The 26931-nt window shown below is 36.5% G+C and overlaps 1 protein-coding gene across 4 annotated transcripts in view; it reads right to left on the reverse strand.

The window, feature by feature from the left end:
* Nucleotides 1-1631: 1631 nt before the first annotated feature.
* LOC139700505 (polycomb group protein Pc-like) overlaps nucleotides 1632-26931 on the reverse strand; it is a 42437-nt gene continuing 17137 nt past the window's right edge. For 2 of the 4 annotated variants that reach the window (XM_071599060.1, XM_071599061.1), the window contains exons 5-10: nucleotides 25611-25680; nucleotides 21851-22193; nucleotides 18473-18579; nucleotides 14039-14401; nucleotides 11678-11942; nucleotides 1632-7307 (exon numbers count right to left, since the gene is read on the reverse strand). In XM_071599060.1, coding sequence (XP_071455161.1) covers nucleotides 6688-7307; nucleotides 11678-11942; nucleotides 14039-14401; nucleotides 18473-18579; nucleotides 21851-22193; nucleotides 25611-25680 — 1768 coding nt within the window. In that variant the 3' untranslated portion in view covers nucleotides 1632-6687. The remainder of the gene's footprint in view (nucleotides 7308-11677; nucleotides 11943-14038; nucleotides 14402-18472; nucleotides 18580-21850; nucleotides 22194-25610; nucleotides 25681-26931) is intronic. The other 2 variants (XM_071599062.1, XM_071599063.1) reach the window with 2 other exon arrangements.

Raw genomic sequence — 26931 nt, forward strand, 5'->3', positions numbered from 1 at the left:
TCACCTGGCACAGCCCAAAAAATATATATTTCCCTGTCCTCAACATCATCCCAACATCCTACTCCAACTGGTTCTGTTCTCTTTAGTGTCTTCTTTGCTGCTGCTGTTGATTTGGCTTCGCAAGGAATTCATGAGATTATGACTATAGAAGCCTCGCCTCTCAAACTGCTGGGCATGATAATCAGGATATGGCATGTATGTGTCATGCCTAAGACAATGGGGAAGTTATAAACAATCTAAAAAGAATTAGTTTATGAAGTGAATAAAAATTAATATGCATATAAAACAATGACATGAGAAATTCCACAAGTTTTGTCCCCAGGTGGTCAAAAATTCAGAAATGTCTTTGTGTGTCCATCCATAATATTCCTTTCAATTTCCACTGTCAATAGTAAACATATACAGAACAAGAATTCTAAAGGTATATTAAATACATAAATAAATACAGTAGGCATTGCTCAAATTAGTATATGCACTGCAATGAAATATTTTGCATGAAGGTACACAACTATGCATGAATTTATGTCTGTGTGTATAAATACTCCAAATAAAATTTGTCCCAACATAGATAATAGCTACAAAATTGAGTGTTTACCTCTAGAGTTGAATAGTGTGGCAAATTTAATTAATCACTAGCCTATGCTGAGAATTGAATAAAAAACTTAAAATATCAAATTCATTGACTGCATAAAAATTTAGTTGTTCAGCCAAGGAAATAACTCCATTCTTACACCACTTCAATACATTTTGGCTATATCCTCAAACTCACTCTATTTTAGTCAATCATACATCTAATTAAATGAATTTCCACAAAGTTGAGCCGGTAACACTTGAATCATACACTATTTTGGCTGATGTAGTAATTTTTTCACTTTGTTTTTTCTGACTTATGAAAATTGCAATCAGAAAAGTTAACAACAGCTTATGAAATCCAAACACGAGATGCCCAGTTAACCTCCATAGTTTGGGAGGGGAATCTTACTCCAAAAAACACCTTTTACACAGGGCAGCAAATTTTTAATTTTGGTTAAAACTGGGTTCTCCCTATCTGTGACTGGTTCCCGCTGCCCTAAAATGAAGTAAAATGATGGGTATAAATGTGCTGACTTAATTTTGTAGTCAGGGAACTGATTTTTTTGAATATTCACCCAAAGTTTTACTCCAGACATTCAATTAAAATCAAGAACATGGTAGTATCAAATAATTAGACCAGATTAGGTTATAGAAACGGTTATAAAAATATCTTTTACACTCTGCGATGGTTCTACCAAGCATTTTAAGGTGCACAGGGACACCAATAAGAGGTATTCTCGGCTGGAGAGAACTTGCATTGGTTGTCTGGAGCAAACTGGGTAAAATAATCAGGAAATAGCACCAGAATCAATGCCCTGACCACAAAATCAAATCAGGAACATTGATTTTCCTTCAACCAGAACCATCCAAAAACAGGGAGAACCTAGTCACAAAAATTATGTTTACAGGTGTTATTCATTTCATAATTCTAATTTCTTCTGAAAATTAGGATAAAAAAAATTAACAGAGAAATTGACGAAACAGCATTATTGCTTACACAGACAAATAAGCCAGTAACGGAATGTCAAATACAAAAAAATTAATGCACACTTCAGATAAGAAAGTAATTTATTAGAAAATTATAGATTAAAAACAATTCTACTTATCAAAATAATGTACCCTTTTGTCATCTAGCACAAAAAAACTGCACAAGAAAACAAAGTGCACCAACACTTTATCAAGTCACATGACCATTATGGCAATGCCATTTATTACAATGTCTATTTAAACTCTACTTGAGCTCATAAAAGTTGGTACCTGACTGTAACAGGGGAAAAAGAAATCCTTCAAAAAATTTTTTTCCCAACTGTCATAAAAAAACAACCCTCTACTGGGATAGGAGAGTCTGAATTGAAAAAGGACTAGGAAAAGCTCAAAAGCTGTTGTGCAGACTCATCTCCTTTCCAAATTCCACAGTAGTTTTCCTGACTGACAGAGTATGTATCATTTCACAATATGTATGCTCTCTAATCAAACATGAACCATTGAACAATCTGAGTTAAGCTGCTCTTTTTGGGTGAATCATTTGTAAGGCTTGCCAATGAAATGAACCAGACACTCAACATTTATAATCCTAACTAGGAATTTTACAAAGAAATATGTACTAATGGATAACTGTGAACAGATTATTTTGACAATTACCGATATAATTTGATCATACTTTAACAAGTTAAGTTCAGAAAGGAAACGCTACTGTCACCTAAAGACATGTATTTTTCCGCTAACAAATTACATCATTTGATCAAAAGTTTGGCCAAATAAAATAAATCACTATTTATGAAACTATTTACCTAATTCAGATTTTTCGAGGTTTATACAATACTTTTCCTGACTTTCTGCCACATAATCAATCATAAGGGAACTTGTTAATGACATGTGAAGAGAGATTAGAAAAATAATTCCACAAGTTCAATAGAACAAAAATCTGTTGATGGAATAGTTTCTATTCACAATAGCTAACAGCCCAAAATGTGAAATAATATTTGCATTAATAACATTGTGTCAGGTGGAATAAATATCTGAATCATTATTTGTTGTACATACAGCCATAATAGGCCGATGGAAATCTAAGTCCAGCTCATAGCCAAATCGCAAAAAGTTGACTTTTGTAGAGTGATAAATTAGCACATGGCAAAGAAAATTCAATGCTTGCCCCCGATGCATAGGCTATAAAGGACAATTGCCCAGAAGGGCTCAGCTTTACTGATAACTATCATAAATTTAATCAAATGATATGGAGATTGTCATACAACCAATTTTATATTAATTTTTGTTAAAAATATAATGAAATTGTCTGACCACAATCTACTAAATTATTATTCTAAATTTTTACTTCCTTTATTATTTCTTTCATATGCATGCTCATCATTTGATATTTTGTAATATGACCACATTCGATAGGCCATCCAATAATCAACTATCTCAGAAATACATCTATCTAAAGCCAAGATGTTCCAAGTAAATTGGTCATATAATACCGGAGACAAAATCTTTGAGGCAAATATGGATGAATATTTCAAGTACTATTGTGGTCCAAGTATTGACACAATGGATTTTAGCGCAATGTTGTTATATTTCCTGAACATCTCTCATTTATCTTCTATCGCTAAACAACCCTCCCTCGTTTAATAACGTACTCGTCATCTGAAACACCTTTTTCAACAATCCCAACTTGTGGTACACAATGTAACACTAATAGAGAATGCCATAGGGAATATAAATGAACAGCTGTGTCAATGATGATATTGAATTCATCTCTTGAGGAGAGCATGACAGTTCAAATAAATCATTCAAAAGAAAAACTCAGAATTAATCTAATTTATAAATTTACCCAAATAGTTTACAACATGGTAAACAAAAACAATCTATGGAGCCAGAAGTTCCCTGGTGAAAACAGAAAATTCCAGTGGAAACTATTTAATGAAACTATAAAAACATGAGAGAAGTACAAAATATCCATCACCTTTGAAGATCATACCAATGCAAGTAACGCTGTAAGAATTACAACAGCTAGTTATATCAAAATGACATTGAGGGGGTTTCATTCCTACCACTCTTTCCTCCTTATCTTTTCAACATTTTTTGCTCTTCTCAATTACCAAAAATTGTGAGTAATATGCTAACATTGTAATTCATCACGTGTAGCTGAATCAGACACATTTTCTACCACTATTCAATGTCCTCTCTCTTCATTAAGATTTACAAGACCGAATGAACGGTGGAAATCAAGTCCTAACTTAAGCACACCACAAATAAAAATAGAAAAATCAAAATCTCTCCGCATTTTCCTTTAAAAAGTAATGTTATTAAAAAGTTGAAAAATGAAGCTACAATTCATCTTTGATCAAATTTCAAAGTTACAGTGTGGATCTTAATTCACGTGAATTAGTTGATGTAAATGATGAGCTTTATATCAACTAGGAATATTAAAGCCAAAATGGTTAATAAGAATTTAAATAAATTTAATATATTTCATGCTCTCTACACAATAGAATAAATTCATTTTTTGTTCTGATTATTTTCATTAATAAGTTTAGCACACACTTATTATACCATTTTCTTTACGAATTCTGAAACTAACTTTACGTCATTTTCTTATCCTTAACCTATATTGAAGCCAATAAGTAACTGTAGTCAATATTTTAGGCTGGATAGCGGACTTTTCATATTCAAACCAACACTCAATGAGATAAAGTAGATGATTGAAATCAATAATTTATGATAAAAATGCCACATGTTCACATTTTGGATGGATGCACTGAACGAGATATTTAGTGGGGATACTTATATTCCAAGTACTCCTTCCAAAGTGCCTTCATTGTTTGATTTAAAAGATGGAGATTTAGAATGAGAATTTAGTAAAAACAGCATTAATGAGGTAAAGCTACATCTTAATGTTATACAGGTTATCAGGGCTTCAAATTAGATAAATGGTATAAATATGTAAATTTCATCAATAATAAAGCAAAATCCTACCCCTTATTTAAATTCGTTCAAATAAATACCCTCAAAGGAAATTTTTCTCATTGCATGGAGTTTTTATCGATAGGTCCTGCAAGTGTGTAAAACAGGTGCCCTACTTGGTTTCAAATGGCTCGGTAAAAGAGGAAAATTACGTATCACTGCTATCCACCTGACTGAATCAGAGGCTATTTTCTTAAAACATTAAAATGCACACAATTAGAAAGGAGTTAACATTTAAAAGCATTTCTTTCAAATCAATAACTTCAGTAGATAGCAATGCGAGGGGACAGATCTACATTTCACAGATATTTTGAAAAAAAGTAATCTCCCTGTCTCACAAACTTTGGTTATGTTCTGGATATAAATTCCAAGAATGGCGAGAGATGCCACGACGGCAACTTTTGACCGAGTCATCCGCTAATATGAATTAAAATGCAGAAATTTCACAGTGTACAAATCATTCATATTCAAATCATCCCGCTCAAAGCAAACAATTTTTTTTACTTTGAAATTTCTGCATTTTACTGGATGCTAATGTTAACCCTTGATTCACTCAAAAAGAATTTTTCCACTCCATAAATATCATGACTTGATCATCAGACTTCTTTCAAATGAATCCTGGAAAGATATGGCATATTAATTCCTTTCATCACATTAAAAGACAATACACCAGCCCAGACGGCTGTATATATCATGGGAAGGGATAAAACCAACTGCAAGAGAAGACCACGGGTAATACAACATGCTAAAAACAGAAAATGGCTCATGTTAAAAATAGGTAGCTTATGTATGACGTCTTCCAAAGTAGCATTCAGAGCATTGGCCAGGTGATAAGCCAGGACCACAACATTTAGCAATAGAGAAAGTGAAATGAAGCATACATTCACCAGAGAGGAGAGTCAAAATACTTTATCCCAACCCAAAGGAAAAATCAACACAGAATGCACTCAATTTACCAAAATACTGTGATAATATGTTTTTGTTTATTACAACAGCATAAAATAAAGCAAACCTTAGCAATGGCTATAAATTACAAATAACTTTCTTCAAGTTTAGAACAAACATGTCGTAAGTTTTCACTGGCACTAAATAAACTAGAGAATAAATTAAACGAGGGTACAATCAAATTAAATTGCATTTTAGTGGGGGCACTAATGACATGAAAGAGTAAATTACTGTATGCCATTAACCTTCAACAATATACATTACCACTGGAACATAATAACCAAGTAGAAAGAATGCATGATCTGTCAAAATACTGTACGAGCAATTATATGAACGACAGACAGAAAAACACAATACAATGAGGAATCTCAGTTATCTTCTGTTATCGTATTTTGTATTTTAAACTGGTAAATTACACTATCAAAAGAAAGACGAATAAAAAACTAAATGTGGAGTACACCATAACATGAAAGAATCAACCATACATCCTTTACCTCCCATGCAACACACATTTCATACATCATCGAATGAGGTAATTAAAGAGAAAAAAGAGGAGAAGATGATAGAACTTACTTTTGGCAGATATGGAGAGAAACTAGAATTTTTGTAAGATTACTGCTTCATGAGTAAGAAATGAATATCTACGATAAACATATTATCATTCAAACCAAAGTGCCTTTGCAAAACTTGATACCGGAATACAAGAAACTTCTTAAGATTTTTTTATCAACTTCATTAAAATTTCACAGATTAAAACCAATTATCATTACAACACAAGGTATATCTTCACAACATCAGTAGAAAATTATTGCTCATTCGTACCAGTTATTTTCTGTGACCTTTAATAAATTACCATGACTGATATCACCATTATTTTTTCCCATTATTCTACATTAGTTCAACTAAACATACAAGAGGAAAATTAATCACTTGGGGAAAACAGTGCGGTTGCAGAAATAAATAAGGAAGGAGATATCTCTTTCAAATGAAGCAGTCATTGTTAATCTCTTGGAAATCTTGAATGTTTCAGACCAGAACAGCAGACCAAAGGCACAATATCAACTCAACAACGGAGGCGTGGGAAGAGACAGGGAAGAGGAAGAGAGGCGTCATGAGGTCAGCAAGAGCTGTCATGAGAGAAAGACGGAAAGAGAGAGAGAGCGAGGAGGGGAAAAGTCACAAACACAACGGCTCAAGGACATCTCTTCACTTCACTTGGTCATTCTCAACGGCCGTTGTCGTGGTATCCATACAGCCACCACCCTCTGGCATTTCACCACTCCCTACCATATCCTTGGGGTCAATCTCTTGGAAATCCTCCAACCCTAGCCTCCGCTCTTTGAAAAATCCAGACTTGGTTTTGCATTCCCTTATAGTCACCGTGCACAGATTCACGGTGACATCCGTGATGAATATTTGGTCAGCAGAGGGAACGCGAGAATGCCAATAATCACACCCAGGGGGGTCATCATCGTCGTCGTCATCTTCTTCCTCCTCCTCCTCCTCTTCCTCCCCATCCTCCTCCTCCCCCCACTCCTCCGTGTCACCCTCGATAACGAACCCAACCTCACCATCAACACCCTTCTTGCCTCCAACGGAATCTGCAATGCCACCCCCAACACTTGGCGCATCATATTCATTTGTACTAATGACAAAGGTGCCCTCGCAACCTTCCTTTGCCTTCTCCCCATTGAGAGCCTGCTGCAGCAACTTTGCTGGGGTTGCCGGAACTTGGCTGCCATCGGCCACGTTTGCAGGGTTCACCTGCTGAGAATCATGCGGCACACCCGTCTCACTGGCATCCTTGGATGCTTGAGATGATGCACCTGAATCAGATGGGGGGGGAGGGGAAGGGGGAAGAAATTCATTAGCTCACATCCAATTTAATGAATTCATGCTCATTCCAAATACTTCTGGGAATTCATTACTCACAAACTGCGGTCATGACTCTTTGTTTGAAAGTCAACCCTATTGAAAATGTTGCATAAGCCAATTGATCCAGTTTCAGCCATTTTCTCAGAAATTACTGTGAAAAAATCAGCTGTATAACTTGCACAAAAACATGCAGCAGCCAGTGACTGAAGTAAGAGGGTGAAAAAATTTTCTAAAACTTTGTTTCCAAGTTCCAGCCTTGTCATAAATATTATAAAATTGTCACTGATTAAGTCATAAAATACAAAACACTAGTTTGAAGGGAGCATTCTGCAGAGAGTCCATTCAAATTTGATTACATTGAAGCAAAAAACCTAAAAGAAATAGGTTTTCAGCTAAGATTACTTCATGCATTACATTACATTTCCAATGCTCAGCTAGCCCATTCAAATTACAAACCTCTTCTACCAATATTCAGCTTTATGCACTTCCATGTCCTGCATCATACCCAGTTAGAATGTTTCACAAGGCAATTGCTTTTGTGCCAATGGCTGGCGATTCAAGAAACAAATTCATTGTTTCTCCAGCAAAATTGCACTAAAATGAATGGTGACAAGTGATGCCCATATTTCTTTTCCATGAAAACCTCAAGTTTTACAGGAGACGAAAGAGGCCAGCAATCTTGCAGTCGGACATAACTATGATGAATGAGCTAGTTTTACATACAAGACTGGGGGAATAATTTTGTTCCTAATAAGAGAGAGAAAAGAACATTTAAAGGTAAATCTACTAATGATGCAGCAATATTGAAAGCTAGGTCGAAGTTAATTACTTTTCTAGTGTGAAAATTTTCACTTGGTAATTCATTATACTCATCAAATTAGGAGAATATGGCAATGTCTATTGCAAAGAGCACATTTACCATAAGATAGAAGCTTGATATTAAGGTAGTTCACAGTCCCCACAAAATTTCTAATATTATCAAAATATCATTATTACAGAGACTGATGGAATTATCATTTATCAGCTTTTTCCGGATTTTACAGCCATCAATTTTGTATTTTGCTTTGTGTGCGTATGACAAATTATTTTGCTTGAGTGTCACAACAATCCTCTGCGTCCACCACATTATCCAGAGAATGTTTTATGAGTAAAGAAAGTGTAGAACAGCCCTGTTTCACCTCCTTAATTTGAACACCATTGATGTTAATTATTTAAATACCCTCTTCAGATTAGATTAAGACTTTGACAACTAAATCACACTTTTTATTATTTGGTTTAGGGTCATCAAAGCGTGTTGTCCGTCACTGATGCACTGTCTTTTAACTTAATTATAGAGGCCAACTTGTGTTGCTGCTTCCAGCTACTCTTCTCTGCTAACACCAATTGACAGATTCTGCGACTCTCACAACTTTAATATGAATGTTTAGGAGCAAAGTAAGTGCCATGGACAAACTGAAATGCTGTCTCACTGAAAACAAATGAGCCTTAAGCATTTTGGCCATGAAATTACAATTGGGCAGCCTGAGAAAGGTGAAAAGGCATGTAAGCTAGGCCATAAAATAAAGATACAATTTCATGATTTCCATGTCTACACAGATGTTACTTAATCATAATATTGAGCAACCACTATAGGTGCCAGGCATAGGCCTCCCTATTATCACATTATTGTTCAGAGGGCAATGAACAGTACCTTAGGTAATACCGAGATTCTTTTTATCTGCCATACTTGTTATACCAGGCTTCCACAGTACTTTGAACTCATTAATGTTGAAATCCAAATTTACACATGCAATTTAACAGAATACAACAAAATCATACATATAATAAATAACTCTTCTAGAACAAATCATTCTGTAAACATTTTTCACAGGAGCAAATAATAACTCAGTTTTTACCTCATAAAGGGGAATTTTCTACGAGATATATCAAATTGTGATATATATTTGGTTTGTAGTGGGTCGCGGTAGTCCAGTGGGTAGAGCGTTGGACTGCAGACCGGAGGGTCCCGGGTTCGATTCCCGGGCAAGGCACTCTGGACACCTGCAGCTCCACCCAAGCTAAAGTGATTTTTCGGGTACCAAGTCTTCCTGGGAAACCATAACCGGCACAGGGAAAGGAACTGGCCCCCCTACCCTGATGTGTGAATTTTCACACGCCGTATAGGGCTTAGTACTGGGTGATTTCAGTACCAGTACATCATCTACTAAACCAACCTTCGGGTTGATTACTGTGTTTATGGTTTTTATTTGGTTTGTACCGCAAAAGAAGTATTGAATTACGAGTTCAACCTAATGCCAAAAGAATACAAATAAATGTATGTGTCAAGCATAGTCATTTAATTATGATTAATGCATCTGCCCAATTTTAATATCCGCATATATAAATAGAATATCCTTTGAGACCCGAAGAGTATCACAAGTACAACAAGTTTACATTTTAGAGGCATATAAGTTATAAACCTAAGTCTTTTCCACTTGTGCATACCTCTCAATTTTATTTAATACATCCACGGCCTAAATATATCACAAAATGTACCAGTATTTTTGACCTGATTTATTATAGCATCCTGTGAATGAATTCAAAGTTCTAACGTAACAAGTTGGTTTTGGCATACACCCAATACTGACAGTCAATTCACATCTAGTCCTACACGACATTTTTATTCAAAGGCCAATTTTATTTGAAAGGGTAGTACCTCTCTTCATTTATTTCTCAAAGACATGACTCACGCTATGTCAATAGGCCTACTATATTGTTCAACAGATGATATCAGGTCAGAGTGGACCCATGGCCTCCTCTGTGCAGGAGCAGAGCCACTCTCAAGCCAGGCCTGGTCGGTTTCATTTTTTTTTGGAATAAACTCAAATTTGATTAAATTCCATCTCATTCAATGTAATCGGACAGAAATTTCTTCGCAGGGAAATAGAGAAGAGATGTTATACCTTCAATATTACTATGAGGATTTTATTTCAATTTTAAAGGAATAAAAATTTCATACATAGATACAAATGTTTCATTGTAAGCTACTATGAAAAACAAAGTTACACCCTAATTAACGTCATGAATATAATGATGATCCGTGATCCATATTCAGAGTAAAAAAATACCTTATGTCTAGGTGCTTGCATCTAATCAGATTATTCTCAAGGATTTTTGTAGAAGAGAACAGGGTTTTCCCATGCGTAGAGCGTTGGGCCACTAACAGAAGGGCCCAGGTTCAATCCAGGGTGATATCAGGTCCAGGTCCGACCAGAAATTTCTGGGAAACCACAGAAAGCACAGGGAAAGGAATAGGCCCCTTATTACCCTGGTGAGTGAATTTCAGTTGTGTTAGGGTTTAGTGTGAAGTAGGCTTCACCTTCTCCAACATTAGGTTTATATTCTGTGGTGGTGGTGCAAAGGACAAGAACACGGGGTATCTTGGTGTCAGCACCTTAGGTATGAATCCTAGCTACCAGTATCTCAGCAAGGGTACCAAGAATACTAGATATTTTTTGGTACCTAGGTACCAGTATCAACCCCTGCACATTCCTGGTATCAAAAGATAATCATATATTACTAAATGGTTCTTCAATTCCTTCAAAAGTTGGTATACCTTTAGAAAATGATGCGAGGCTTCACAATCACTTTATACTGAAAGGTAGATAGAAATAATTAGCAACTACCATCAGAGACAGGAGCACAATGAAGATTCTAATGGAATTTTTTTAAAATAGGCCATTGTAATCACAAGCACATAGCAAATACCATCAAATATCAGAGCACAATCAATATTTCAATAAAAATAAAGAAAATGGTGGTATATTTACCAGTAGTTACCTTTACTACCAAAGAAAGCAGTAAAATAAATATTCCAATAGATTAAAAATATACATATATTTGCCAATGTATCAGTCTGAAATTTCATATCCTTACTCCATTCTTACCGTTCACCTCCCCACACACCCAGATCCTCCATTTCCCCTCTCATCCTCATCATCTGTCTCTATAAAGTCATGACAATGCATAACCTGTCGCACTTACCTCAAGATGCAGCATTGTAGCAAAACAAGTACTAGTAAAGTCATTATATCTATGGAATTCTAAAGTCTAATAATTTTCAAACTTCCCATAAAAAAGAGGGCCTCATTATGGTAGGTAACAACAGAGTGCCAGCAACATTTCTATATCGAGTTTCAGTCCTTTTTCTAACCTCGGAGAAAAATATCTCAAGGAAGTAGCCTCTTAAATTAAGTCTTTTCTATTTTAAATAAAAATTTCCAATGCAAACATGCCTTTACATCTTAAATGATAACAATTTTCAAATTAAAAGGCAACTCACCAACAAAAATAGATCCTGACTTTTTCCCAGATCCTGGCGGTGACACTTGCATTTGTCTCAGCTGGCCGCTCGTTTGCTGTGACGTATTGCCAGTGACTGGGGCCAGTACCCCAGGAGGCAAGGAAGCCCATGAGTTGGGAGAACTTGGCCCTCCTTCTCCGGGAGACAGGAGAGTGGGGGCAGAGTTCCGTCCAGTGTTTGAGGTGTCATTGGGGTGAGAACTTATCGCGGAAGATGCGGAAAACCTCCTCTGAAGAACTGGAGCCTGAGATTTTTAAGAAAGAATAATGTTCTCAAAAAGCCATTGCACGAGACTTGAATTAATGTCATTTGCTTTACACAAATCTAAACATTATACAGCCTCAAAACAATTTTTGTATTTGATTGAAATAGGAACATTAATTTTCAACAATACTTCACACATGACTGATAGCCAAAGGAAGAGCCCCTGGCATACAATTCAAATGCAAAAAATCAGATTTTTGTGGCATGGGCAATTCAGAAACAATCATCCAGGACAACCACTATTCACATTTTGTCAGTTTTTGGTCAGCAGGATAGCTGGAGATACCAGCGGTGGGTCATGTAACTTCACACATCGTGATGCCTCCCAAAACTTCGTCATTTTATGTCAAACAAATCAAAATAAATACTGCCACCAACAATAAAAACAGAAGGATACAATTGACGCATTTATTATTCAAATCTCGCAGGAGGTCAAAGTGCATACCTCAACCATACAAGAAAATTAGGGACGATGGAATTCTATTGTAAATTTCAGTTGCAATGCCGCAGTGGACAGTTGTTACTGTCCTCCAGCATGCTTAAAACTGAATTTTACAATCTGAAATTGTTGCATTGGAAGGCTAGAATATTTCGTTGGCAATGAATATATTTGGCAGCCACTAAATACTCATTTAAATGCGATGCAACTATGATGATAAAAACCACACTAAAAGCATTCTAAGGGTATGCTGTTTGAGTTTTGACATAACCAATGAAACAGGTATGGATAACCTGTTAAGCATAACACAGAATTTTTGACATGACAAGACAGCAGAGCTGAAGTTAATCATGGAGCATGCCAAAAGGTTTCCGGTATAAAATTGATCATACAAATCATTTGATACCTACATCTATCAATTGAGCAGGTTTTCGCCATTATCGATCAAAAGAGGCCATTTGTCTTATTCCTATATTCTCTTGGCAGAAATCTAATTTTTTTGTTCTATTCAATAGCTATGAGCACTGAAAAGAGGCTCATTTTGAGAGGGCAGATTGGCATTTTTCATTTTCATTTTTAGGCTCATCTGAGTGTGTGAATAGTATAAACAGCTCCAACCCTTTTGAACAGTACCATACTGCTTTAATAAAAACCAAAATTTTTTCTGCTAATTCCTAATTAAAAGATCACAAATCAGCTTAACTTGAGCCAGAGAAAGTTATCCAGTAGCACATATTGTAGTATTACTAAAGAGCATGACTTGAGCACTTTTATGTACATGACTATGCGATGGTGCTTGCAAAACATGCATTACAATGAAAACTAAAACATTTCCCACACACCATTCCAAATTGGTACGTATTGTTCCTGATTCTAACAATAAATGGAGCATTTCACCAACTTTTTCATATATCTTGGCAAGTTAGGTCATTCAACAATCTTTTCTGGATTTTCATGGTAGAGCTGCGGACACCCTGGAAAACTATGGTCCATTTTCCTCTCACAATGGTTAAGAAATAGCATATAGCAGCCAAAACTAACCAAAACTATGATCAAATTAATTTTTTGCCCTGATTACCATATCATACTCTCAGCTTCATAATTGATAATGAATTTTGTACTTTATTGGAAGCGATTTGCTCATTTTAGACCACAACAGCCAACATTGGATTCAGCCAATCAAAGCTTCACTCATGAACCCTAGCAGATGAAGAAGCCCAATTCACTCCAAATTTTGAAAGATAAAAGGAAAGGAGTAATTAAAATACCTTCATTCCTGAGTTGGGCATCATTGAAGAACGGATAAGATTTCCCCAAATAAAATGAACAATAAATTTGAAAATATGGGTTCACATTAGAAGCTGAATCCAACACAAATAGGCATTAAGTTACATGAACAGATGCCATGATCAATAATTCCAGATCCCCTTTCGACTACAAACAGAACATGACAGGCACAAATTAAAGTTTACCACCCATAATTAATCCCTAAATTCCCATTACCATGACCTAAAGCCCTTTCATTGGTACTCTTAACCCTGCCAAAAAATACTAGGTTATCCAAGAGCCTTAGTGGTTTGAGATAGCCAGGTGGTTAGGGGATTCCTTCCAGGAAAGGAATTAAATTCAAAACTCACCGCTCTGCTTTGATTTCCTTCCTGAGTCGCACTGCTTGAGTGCTCCAACGAAAGTTTTGGCATCTTTGCAGCCGGGGGTCCGAGCCTCTGGGAGGGGGAAAGTGGCTGGGCGGTCAATGTTGAGGCGGCAGGCTGAGGCGTTGTCCCCGCTTTGGAACCAAGGGGACTGGACACTGGAGGTGGGCGATGCGGGCCGGTGGGAGAGCCAAGGGGAGGCGGCGTGGTGGCCGGCATCTTGAGCGCCGTCTGCTGCTGTGAGTATGTACTGGGAGATGTAGGGCCACTCGCTATGCCCTTACTGGAGCCACTGCTACTGCAAGTGCTAATGGTGACCCCTATCTTGCCTGACTCCTTGGAGAGGACCTTTCCGAGTGGATGTGAGGAAATATTAAGATCTTTCAAAGAAATATCTCATAGATAAGCCTCACTAAGATATAATGAAAAACTATGGCTACAAGAGCACTAGGAATATCATTGATGATTACTAATGACCAAAAATAGTGTAAGCATGGATATGGCTGAACATAGGAGTCAAAGAAGTTGTTGTCTTAGAAGGCCCAATAAAACGAAGGGACTTTTTTGAAACTTTGTTCAAACATTCTAATGGTACACCTCATAAGTGAATGTCGCAATTTAATATGATTATTGTACAATTCAACAAAAGTCCACTTCAACAATTCAAAATGTTGGCAAATTAAAGAAACAACAACTTCCTTCTTGTCCCATGTGAAAAACATGGGGGTTGAAACCAGAATTGAAAATTAAATATTAACTCTATCCCTATAGTCCTAGTCACTTGAAAACTTAACCCATGAAAACCAAATACACATTAAAATATTGGAACATCAGCAACCAAGGTTGAAATTACATTGATTTAGTTAACTACTTGCTCTTTCATCTTTAAACCTAATGATATAAAATCGAATATTGCAGCTATTAAATATAGCAATAAGTAGTTCATAATTCTATAACTCTCCTGAGTGGATTAAGTTCATCGAGAGCTGGATCTTAGCTGCCAATGATGAGTACTTGTGGCTCCAGTAATAGCAAGAATTCGAAAGACCTTCTGCATCAGCATAAGGGTAAGTTTCAAAAAAACATTTTTTAAATGAGTTTGATCACATCCCTCCTTGGGAGTTTTTTCAACTCTAAAAGTTTGACTACATCAATACCTTATTCCACAGTTAACTGAACAGATTATTTATAGCTCTTTTAAAACAGACATGAAATTATTTGCCTGTTGATCTGTAACAAATCACAGGATTACAAGTCCAACCATTTATGAAAAAATAAAAAAATTTGTTAATTAGGATGATTTGATACTAAAAAAATGTATTCCAAGTTATCCATAAAAATGCCTGCTTTTAGATAAGCCAGTTTTAAAGAAGCAAGAACTGCAGAGAATTGAGCATATGCCAATATTCCATCATAAAAGACTGTACTAAGTGCATGATTCATGCTAAACTTGTGAGTGCACATTTTGGGCGGATAGGTTCGACACAAGTGGAATTAGATTTATTGATTCAAGGAACAGTAGCAAACTTAGAGCACCTAGGACATTGAAAACCTTGTCCACAATGAGCTCACACATTTTTTCTCATGTACTAAGTGTCGAACACACTAGTGACATGATTTCACCACCTAGTTTGAAATCACATCCAAGCCTCTGTTGAGAACAATGAGACAACACACGACCTCACCCATTCATGTCAACTTTAAAAAAAATACTGCCAAAAATTGGGGAATTACAACTGTAAGGCTGAACCTCAAGAATATCTGACGAAAATTTTGAAATAATTCTTGCATTATATTGAGCCAGAAAAAGAAATTCTCTGACTATGCCAGCAGAATTCAGAAAATGTTTTTATAGACTATCACCCATAATTTGTAGCCAAACAAAATTTCCTTCAATAGTATAAAACACTCTGTAAGTAAGAAGGTTAAAGAATGAATGTATATTATCATCACATATTATAAATTTTACAATCTTTAATCACACATCAAGGTAATTATTTAGTGTCAATAAACCACCAATTTAAAAAAATCAAAACTGAAGAAAAAACAAAACTTTACAAAAAGTTGTCACTATTTGATAAAACTTAGCTCTCCTTACAAGAAAAGTGTGGATGAAATAATATTCACTATGTAAGCATAATGTAAGGCACAATGGCTTACACAAGTCCATTGCTGAAGGAAACCTAAATGGGAAGAATTTCACAGAGGAAGGTCAAGGATAATAGACAAGCAAGGATTGGAAAATTCCTGCAAAAGAAGCTAGGAGGAAATGAAGAGAAGGCACCATACAAGATGGCTCAGAGAGCTGATGCAAAACAATTCTTGGATTGATAATGCAAGCATTTGGTTTATCATTCCCAAAATTTTATCTGAAAAGTGGCATCACACCAATGTCATCTTTTTTAATGGATGATATCAGAGTTACATTATAAGTGGACCGTTCAACTAGTCCTTAGAAAATCCAAGAGATGGCAACTCATAATATTGGAAAAGTTTGCATTAAGTAAGCGCCCTCATATCTCACTAGACTGCTTCACGTTGAGTGAGGAGGTCATCGCCAACCCAGATGTGTATTTTAAGGACCTTCTGTAATTCTACTTCCTGGAGAGCTTGAAAAAATCGGAGAAATACTGGAAAAAGTGTAACAAGTTAAAAGGAAAAATTTCTCAAAGTCTCAAAATTTAAAAAAACCTACTCAAAATAATTTGTTTTTTAATTTTTTTCCTAAGGACTTATAGAACGACCCACGTATTCAGGATAACATGAACTTTTCTAAACTTAGAGTTTTACTGATTTGTTAAAATCATATATAACATTATCAATTGATTGTACACCAACTTTCTCATTTACATTTGAGAAAGTTGAAGAAACAGAAAGGGTAGGTGATTTGAAGAGTTATGAAGGGGACATTTCTTCCAGTACTGGAATAACACTTCCAAAATTAATGTTAGTTGGGAAAGAGAGTGCTAAGCAAGACATAATAGTTTATGACTGATATTGGTCGATTATCAAATTACTTAGGGACATTTCTAGCATGCTCACACTGCTCGGAGTTGCCTGCTTTGCATGCACAACTCAATTGTTTAACTTTGCATTCCCTCCTTCATTTATCTGTAGCACCCCAGTCATTTTCACCGATTCCTTGCTCTAGGCACTGGTTTGCCACACCTAGGATATCATTTTAACATGTGGCTCTCCGCCCCTTCCTTTTTCACCAACAAGCATCAATATCCACTCACTGCACATAAATTTCCCTTTGATAATGCCATGAGATCCCACATTCCTCTCAAGGATCTTATCATCTCCTAGAACTTAATATATATTTTAAGTCTTTGCTCTCAATTTAATACTTCATTGTTCTCTAAGTAAATATAAATTTTTTTTAAATATTTTTGGTTCTTGGTTACATAACTGATTATTGGCCCTTAACTATTCTTGGTTACCACCCTGAAGGGCATCTATTCTTCCTAGTACTATCTTTTGCAATGCCTAAACTATTACAAGAGTTGATTTGCATGAGAGCATCATTTTCAATGATCCCCATCATAACTTACTTACTTACTATAAAGAAAACCACAATCTCTGTTACCATATGCTTTGATCAGTTGGAGAAATTTTCTACAATCAGCTGATAGTTTTGTATGGATGGAATTTTGAAAAGTTTTTTTTTAATCCATTTGGCAATTAAAAATTCATGAGATATTAGCTTTATCTCGGTATAAAATTTATTTGGATTTTCAAATAAACAATAGTATTTTTATGATTTTCAAAATTAAATACAAATATTTATTAATGGCAGGAATATTTGTACTTGTTCTTTCTTTAACGATGAAAATTTGATGCCAGAATTAGCCACCACTGCCAAAATACGCATCAATACCTTCAGTGGCAATTATATTGAATGCACATGGTGTTGACAACCAAAAACATACTAAGAGAAAACACTAAAAATGTGCAAAACAGGTTTTCAAACTTAAATAATAATAATGAAGACTCTAGTATTCAATTTTACCAAAGGAATGAACTAAATGTAGTAAATTAATGGAAAGAAATGCTTGTAATGAGATGGAAACGCTGAACTGACAAAAAACAACACCCATAACAATACACCAACATAATTTTTTTAATCGAAAAATTCATAATTAATTAAATTGTTAAAAATGAAAAACTAAAATTCTCAACGAGATGTAAACTAGCTTCTAAACACAAAAACAACCATGCTTACGAACATGAGTCAAAATCAAATTTGTCATTAAGAATTATACTAGCATGCTTTAAACCACTGAACACAAATGGAAATTTGATAAAAATAAAATAATGCTAATAAATAACATAATAAATAATTCACGTGGTTTCCTATGAGATAATACGTCATCAAGGGAGAATAAAAGTGCTAAAAGCAAAAAGGTGCGCAATTACCTCAGCCTTCCTCTTGGTGGCGCCACTTATTGTGCCCTCCACACCTGTGTCGCTCCTCGGAGAATGTTGAGGAGAAATTGGAGACATTCCTTTGGCATTGGATGTTACTGCAAAATATAAACAAGGAAAATTTACCAATAATAATAATAATAATAATAATTGACAATTTCATCCAAAATTCTTCATTTCTTTCCTGTACACGAAGTGTCTTCAGACATTGCAGCCAAGAATAGTTGCCAAAATAAAGAATCCCAAAATGATCCATAGATGAACTTGGCAGCAGTTGATTTATTCTTCATCCCAATTGAATAATGCTTTCCATTGGTAGGAATGTGAGGTCTCGGAAATGTCTGTTGCATTCCTTATTTAACATCCAAACATGAAATGGATTCCAACGTTAAGGCTCTTGAGGGACACCTACTTCACTAAGATTTCCCTCTAAGTGGACATGACAAGGCATACATTATTGTACCGCTGCTACTGCAAATTTGTTTCACCATTCACACATTTATTCCTTTGCAATGGTAGAAAATATTTTTGAATAGCAATTGAATTTCTCTAGTACGAGGGCTGTTGAATTAATAGTGATCCTACAATTTTTTATTTGGAAAAATTTATTACACTAAAATTTAATTTTGTTAGCTTCATGCATGATTTATAACTGGTCAATATTTCGCAGATTCAATTCCAGCATGATCCGTTTGGCTATGTCTGCAAAATGATTCCCACAAAGGCATTTCTCCACACTGTGATAGAGGAAAAATCCACATGGAGCTAGGACTGGACTTTAAGAATAGTCGACCAGGAAAGTTATCTTTTTTGGAGGAGTTATTACTACCATTGGACTGTTAAATTCCTAAGCCCCACCATAACGTTACAATAAATAAAAACCTGCTTTGGAATAAAACATTCAACTCCACCTTCTTCTGGTCCTTTCATTCTATCCCACATATCCTATGCCTATTCTTTTCTTTCCTGTGCCTTGCACTCTCAACATCCATGGCAGTATACTCTTCCATGGTCACCAAATAAACGAGGATAGGCCGAAAACTAATGCACACATACTTGAAGAAAGCAAAACAAAATGACCTTCAGAAGCTTTCTTTGTGGCATATGGAATTAACATTTCTCCTAAACAGGCATGCCCAGGTTTGAGGTGATTACATTCATCCAGTGTATTTCGAGAAGAGGAAGTATGGAGACATGTTCTAATGCTATGTCGACGTGGGTTTAATAGTGTGCTGTTATTGAATTTTTAACTGCCGAAAAAGTGACTCATAATGAGATTTTCCATCATTTAAAGGCTGTTTATGATGACGACGCTGTGGATAGATCTACTGTAAATCAATGAGTAGTAAAATTTCATAGTTGCAAGCCAGAAAGAGCCATCATTGTAGATGAAACTTCTTTTGACTGTGTTTTGTGATACTCACTGAGTTTATGCAACCAATTTTCTGGAGCGAGGGACAACGGTAAATGGTAAACGGCTGTGAGTGTCATTGACTCTCACACTTGACCAAGTATCTCAACAGCATTCTCACACCTCTTGTGAGGAGATGCAAACATTTCATCAATTAGAATTTCAACTATAATATTTTTTTATTTATGACAGTATGTAGTCTGGACAATAAATATACAAACTGGTGCAATCTGGCGGCCATGATGCGGACTATAATCCATGTAAGCAAAGCTTGCATATTAATCTCTCCAGTGAAGGCCTATTTCATCTAAATTAGACATTTGACATAATTTTAAAAAATATGCAGCCATCAGTGCAAGTAATTTCTTCCTAAATGGTCCAACTATGTCACTATCAGCACTCGTGACTACACCAGACACACTTTGATCATCAAAATTGTCTCTTCTCCTTAACCACCATCAACAATCCACTACTTACGAGTGAAGTTCTCTAATTATAATTATTTAACCAGCTTTTGTGCTGAAACTTGAATTTTGTGCCAAACTTCCTCAAAATTCCTCCATCACTCGATTGCTACTGCATATACCACCAAAGGACGGCTTCTTTCAGGTTTTCATCTTCTTACCCTTTGTATTTTTTGAGGATTTTGGTCAATATTTTCAGTATAAACAGCAACCTTGAGAGCAAACACTTAGATTTTATTATTCTTTTTTTTTTGATCAGACACTGTCTGTGCCACTACACCAAACTTACGAACTAAACTAGTGACGGGAACCCAAGCTTCTAACTTCTCTAGTATCTTCACTTTGTCTACTATGTTCAAAACTATGTGTTACATTTCAGTGCCACACTTTTTTGATGCCATATTTTTAGTACCATTTTACTGCCAGAAGAACTCAAAATAATTAGGTATCTGTTTCGCAAGTTACAAAAGCACGCTGTAAGAACTGAGCATTTATCACAAACAAGCGTATTTTGGGCAGTATTTTGATAAACAGGCCAAGTATTTGCTTCATGTGGCATGGGGAAGTCATAATTTACAATTTTCCTGTGGAAACGATGAATTACTTAAATATGGTTTTCATTCATGTCCAGAGAAACTTGCAAGGAAAATACATTTTTTGGCAAGTATTATGCAACAATTTCAGAGTGTAAAAATCATTCGCCTTGACTGGGATTCGAACCCAGATCCCTCAATATCCGGTCGAGTGCTTTAGCCACTTAAGCTACCGAGGCGTCCTCTTAAACTCACTGCTAAAGCACTTGACCGGATATTGAGGGATCTGGGTTCGAATCCCAGTCAAGGTGAATGATTTTTACACTCTGAAATTGTTGCATTGAAATGCACATTAGCGGATGACTCCGTTAAAAGTTACTGTTGCGGCATCTCCCGCAGTTTCTTTGGAATTTGGCAAGTATTATAGTACAGCCATCTGGTGACCACATAAGAAACCAGCTGCATTACATGGCCGTACACAGGCCACATTAACAAGGCCTAAATTAGTGAGATTTATGTATATAGAACACAAATCTACTCTTCATTTTTTTTATTTTATAATTTGCAACATGATTACAAAATATAAAATCTGGAGTCATTATTATTCCGGCATTTGACAATTACCAAAATGTGTTTAAGTTTAATTAATATGTCTCAAATATTGCTCGATGATGATGCCCCCATGCCATGATCCCCCAAAGCAGCCAGCAGGGTATTACATTGATGTACATCTGGTTCCAGCTAACAGATAAAACAGATAAAAGATCCCTGGCAGTGATACACAAGGAATCCTACATTTAACATTCTCACTTGCCTTATTTCCGCAGTGCAAATTAAGCCATGAGCTGCTCATCTCAACCATCCCACCTTCCAGTCTCAGGCTTGATTCAGTCAGCAGTCAACCATAAATATTGCTTAAGATGCGAATGAGAGATGAGGAAGCATCAACCAACGCACTTACCTGGTGCACTTGTGGGTACAGAAGACGGGGGGCCTGATGAAGTGACCACAGTCACGGGCACTGTGCAGGATGATGAAGAAGTAGCAGGAGGTGGATTTGATGCGGTGGAAGATGAAGATGATGATGTGGGTGCAGAAGCAGGCGGGGGTGAAGGGCTTGATGCGGGCGGCTTACCCACATTCCTCCGTTGCTGGGAGTCTTCCAGGTTCGACGGAGACGCCACCCTCTCCGTTTCATTCTCAGCGGCACTTGACATGACATCTTCACTAACTTCCTCGACATCATCTGCCCCTTCCTCAGATGCCTGGCCATTGGTTGAGGCAGTAGTGGCAGCTGAAGAATCCTACCGTAGCAGTGAAGAATAATTTCAACTTCTTAAAGGACAACTTAAAATTTGCAACGCACACTATTTCTGTAATTCATTTTACACTCATTAACTCCTGATCGAATAGAATGGTTTGAGGCGTCACTTTGTGGAAGCGATTCATTTCGAAAAGAAATACTTTGTTCTTCCACATATATTTTATTATTCATAACCTAGGTTTCGACTTACAAAGTCATCATCGGGTAAGTCGAAACCTACGTCATGTTTAATAAAATATATGTGGAAGAACAAAGTATTTCTTATCGAAATTCCTGATTGTTTTGCAAGCACAGATGAATGTACATTATTTCAAGAAAGTCAAACAAAAGATATAAATTAAATATTAAATAAATTATTTCTCCAGTTAAATGTTAAAGAGTCATTTCAAATATCCTAATGCATACATAGAAACAAGTTAACTGACATATATAAACAAAAGCATACCAAAATTTATTTTGTGAAGAAATAATTCTGAAATAAAGTTATCCAAATTTATCTACCATAGTAAAATAAGCCACGGTCACCAACTCAAAGGCTGATTTGATTGGTCAGGGTAAGTTGAGTAAGGTGAGTTATGTAACATCAAGTCCAATGAGGCTTGAGGAGTTCAAGCATTCTCCGTAGAGGAACAGCTCCTTCTCTACTCCACCTGTGTTTTCCAAAGTTTAGGTTTCCAAAGTGAAGCAGAGGGCACCCAGGGGAAGCAAACTTGGTTCCTCCATATCTTAGTAGTAGCGGTTTTAGGGGAGGCGACTGACAGCTAAGGTTATCTGCACCATTAGGGGATGGTTGGGAAAGGATGAAGGGTGGAGAATCCCAATGTCGGCAATAGACTACTCTTAACGAAAGGAGCCAAGGGATCCACAGTTTAACATCCCATCTTACAGACTGTGCTCTCCACAAAGCTGCTCAAGTAGGGATCGTGATATCACTGAAAAATATCTACTATCTTTGGGATTTGAACTCCGGCCCTCTCAGTGAGAAGCCAGGATGTTAGCCACCACACCATCATGAGATGTTAAAACAAACACCCAGCAGTCCCAATACCATTGAAGTTCTGCGAGTGAATAACACAGGAGGAGATAGTGCTATGGGCATTATGTGAACTGGTGAATTATTTGGGTAACTGAAATTTCCTGTTTTGAATGACGAAAGGCATTGTCGGTCCCAAAAGGCTGTACACTTGAATTTGAGGTAATGTAGGTGGATAATGGCTCCATGCATCATTATTATCCATCAAAATGTAACCTGTTTCTTCCTGCACTGATGGATTTTTGAGACAGTTTTTCTAAAATTCTTCTTCAATACTCATTTGCCACTTCAACAAAAAAGGGCCTGTTTTTATGCCCCAGACTCTGAACACCTAACTTCAAAGGTTTCAGAAACTATGAGTCAGTTGGCATTATGAGGGAGACAACCAACACCTGAGATCATTTGGGCCACTAGGGATATGTGGGTTATTTTGTGGGGATAAGATGCTCATGGAAAGGTGAAAGGCTTGACAGAAACCTGACATCAGCGGCTCTAGCCTATTCTAAACAAAATAAGTCAAAGGGTCCAGAGTATAACATCCCCTCTGACAGACAGTATTGTAATAACAGAAATGAAGACTACAACAATTTTCCACTACATAAAGATATATTCACGACCAGTTTCGATGCACTACATCATTTTCCACTTAAGCTCTCCCTACTCTACTTAGTCCAGTTAGCGGAGGTGAGATGGTCTTTTCCTATTATCTGAAATCCTTAAGCTTGAGTCTTCGCATTCCTTTGTCTTTCCCTCTCCATCCACAAACCCCCAACCTCCACCTCACCACTTTTACCAGAGCTTTTGTTTTTCTCACTCGATTAACTCCTTCCAGCACGTGGAGACATCCTGGTTTCCTCATCTCTTATATTTAACATATATATATATTGGACTCAATACAGTGAGAGCTTCACTTGAAAATGATGTATTGCAGCAAAACTAGTCGTGAATAAATCTTTATTTAGTGGAAAGTTGTCGTAGTCTTCATCTCTGTTATTATGGAACAGTTCTACCACATCACACCTAAATCTGCTATTTATATTAGACAGTATTGTCCACTTAAAGTGCTCTCCACACGGAACCCCAAGTAGGGATCGGGATACCACTGAAAAAACCTGCCAATTCTGGGATTCAACCTTAGGACTTTGAGGTAGAAACTATATCAGTTGAGTTGATTCTCATTACATGATAATACAGAACAGAGCATATGCTAGCAAATTTTCATTTACAAAGGTATATTTTAATCAAACTCAATATCGTTCAAATTTCTCCCCTGGAAATGTTTTTCTTGGAGTCATCTTTGAAGTAGACTTGAAGCACACTACACATGTATTGTGGAAATGAGGGAAGGCAATTAGTGTGGTGCATGATTCGTCTTCGAATGACTCAGCAGAGAAAACAGCATCTTAATGATCTGAAACACATTATCCATGACTGCAATTAGAACAGCAAGTGCAGGGAACAGGGTGAAAATTTCCAACTGAGGCTTGTTTGGTTCCAACTGGTGGGGTGATGGTAACCATCTTTAGCACCAAAAAGCAGCTCAATTGTCGTGAAATGCACAGTGCTATTTCAGACTGGCAAAATTTAGATTGCAATGAGGACACAATAATATGATGGCCTGACCTGCAAGTTTCTCAGACTGCCAATTGCCAAGAGAAAAAGTGTATTTGCAAACAGAATAACAGAACCTTGTTAAATATCCAAAGGGCTTTGAAATCTTACATAAACATTCATTAATGAATGAATGTTCTAAATATGAGTGATGAATTTGATGAGAGTAAACAAAACTGTTTTAGTTACTGAATGATCAAAAGTTAGGTATAAAGTCTACGGTACAGAAACTTGTGCTCTTTTTATTGTTCATGCCGCCAATCAGTATTGAAAATTTTTTTTAATTGGCTCAATAACCCATTAATGAAGGCAGAAAGAGGCTAAACTTTGAATTATAACAAAATTAAATTTGAAGAGCCATCATCCACCACCATTACCTCAAACTTGGGTATTAAAGGCTTTTGGAATTGACAGTAGGTCTATGCAGGCCTTTTTCTGGTAAACAGATTGATCCACGATACTGCCATGTTGCCAGGCAGAGAGGAAGGCATTCTGGTTAATTAGATCTTTCCTCGTGCTTCCAATCCATGAGATTATGACTTGAAGGTGTACTTTATAGTGATAATGCATTTCAAAGTGTTAACATCTTTCCATAGAAGTTTAAAGTAACCCATTCAAATTCTTCCACTATCACCAGGCATCATAAAAACACTTGCAAAAGCAGTCCAATACACACCCAGAGGCAACAACAAAAAGGGCACCAAATGTGTGATTCATCAAACACAAAACCATGTATAAGTTCCAAACACTCACTGAATATCGACTGCTCTCCCTCCTCCTTGGGCCTCTCTTGCTGGCAGATGGGTCACGCTCACGCTGACTGCTGACGTGCAGACAGTAGCGAAATGCAATAAATAAAAAGCCTCAATGCAAAAAATGTTCACAGGTGATATTATGATCCAAAAACATTTGATACATCTCAACCAACGAGAGGACATACTTAGGCTAAAATTCAGAGAACCACTTAAAATGCAGGAAGACTAAATTCAATTTCGATACTTGCCCCAGGGAAGATTCAATGATTTTTCAGAAGCAATGCATTCAGAGGGGAACCAAATTCTAGCCAAGGAATATAATATGAAAAATTATTCAATTACTCTTAAATCAAATGAAAAATTGGAAAGAGAAAAACCTATATTTCCAAAAGAAACCCCAAGTTTCAAAAACCATGCAAAGAGATGGATTCTAGCAGGACCTCAGTCAAAGCCACTCTATGCAACTGCAGCTGCATAGAGTGACCAAAAAATAAAAGAAACAAAAAACTAAATACATACTCATGAGCACTTAAATATGACTTTACATGACATACGCACATACTTAATAAAATAGAAAAAGCATACATGGAAACAGTACATGCACTCAATATACGTACCTTACGGTTTTAGGCTCTCCTTAGTGGGCATTGTATACACCCATTATGCCATTTGAAGGAACAATGTATCTTTCCACAGAATTTTCGTAAAACAAAAACTCAATGAAAAAGTATGTACTGCATTTACCGACCCATAAGACGCACCTTTTTACTCCAAAATGAGCACTAAAATCAACATACGTCTTATGGGCTGAGAGTACATATATGGGTGTGACTTAGCCCTTTTAAGTCACAACCTGGTTCACCGGAAGAACCACTAAATATTTAGTATTTTTACCCTAATCAGCCATTAATATTTATTTAACAACTTGATTGGGGCGAGATGGACACATTATAGTCCCTTCTTCCACCTAACCCCTACACATGTATTACATTAAAGACAATTACAAAGACCCAAGCCCTACTCTAGGCAAAGGAAAACCCACCAGGGTGGGAATCAAACCCATTACCTCTGAGTTGAAGGTGAGAACATTATTCCGCCACCACCGGAGCTAGTTATGATGGCTGTATTTATAACAATTTCGAAAATAACAGTGACTTCAGCCAGTAGTGAGTGGTAGACCTTAACCAAAATATTTCCTTGACAATAGTACTAAAAAAGTTTCCAAAATAAAACGATGTGTACAACCCAGTGTGTTCCGATACATCTCACATGTGGTCCTGCTTTGAAACTCATTTGCATTGTGCTAATGGGAATGTCAC

Source organism: Hetaerina americana, unplaced genomic scaffold (genome assembly GCF_022747635.1).
Source record: "Hetaerina americana unplaced genomic scaffold, ioHetAmer1.1.p SCAF_103, whole genome shotgun sequence".
Taxonomy (NCBI): domain Eukaryota; kingdom Metazoa; phylum Arthropoda; class Insecta; order Odonata; family Calopterygidae; genus Hetaerina; species Hetaerina americana.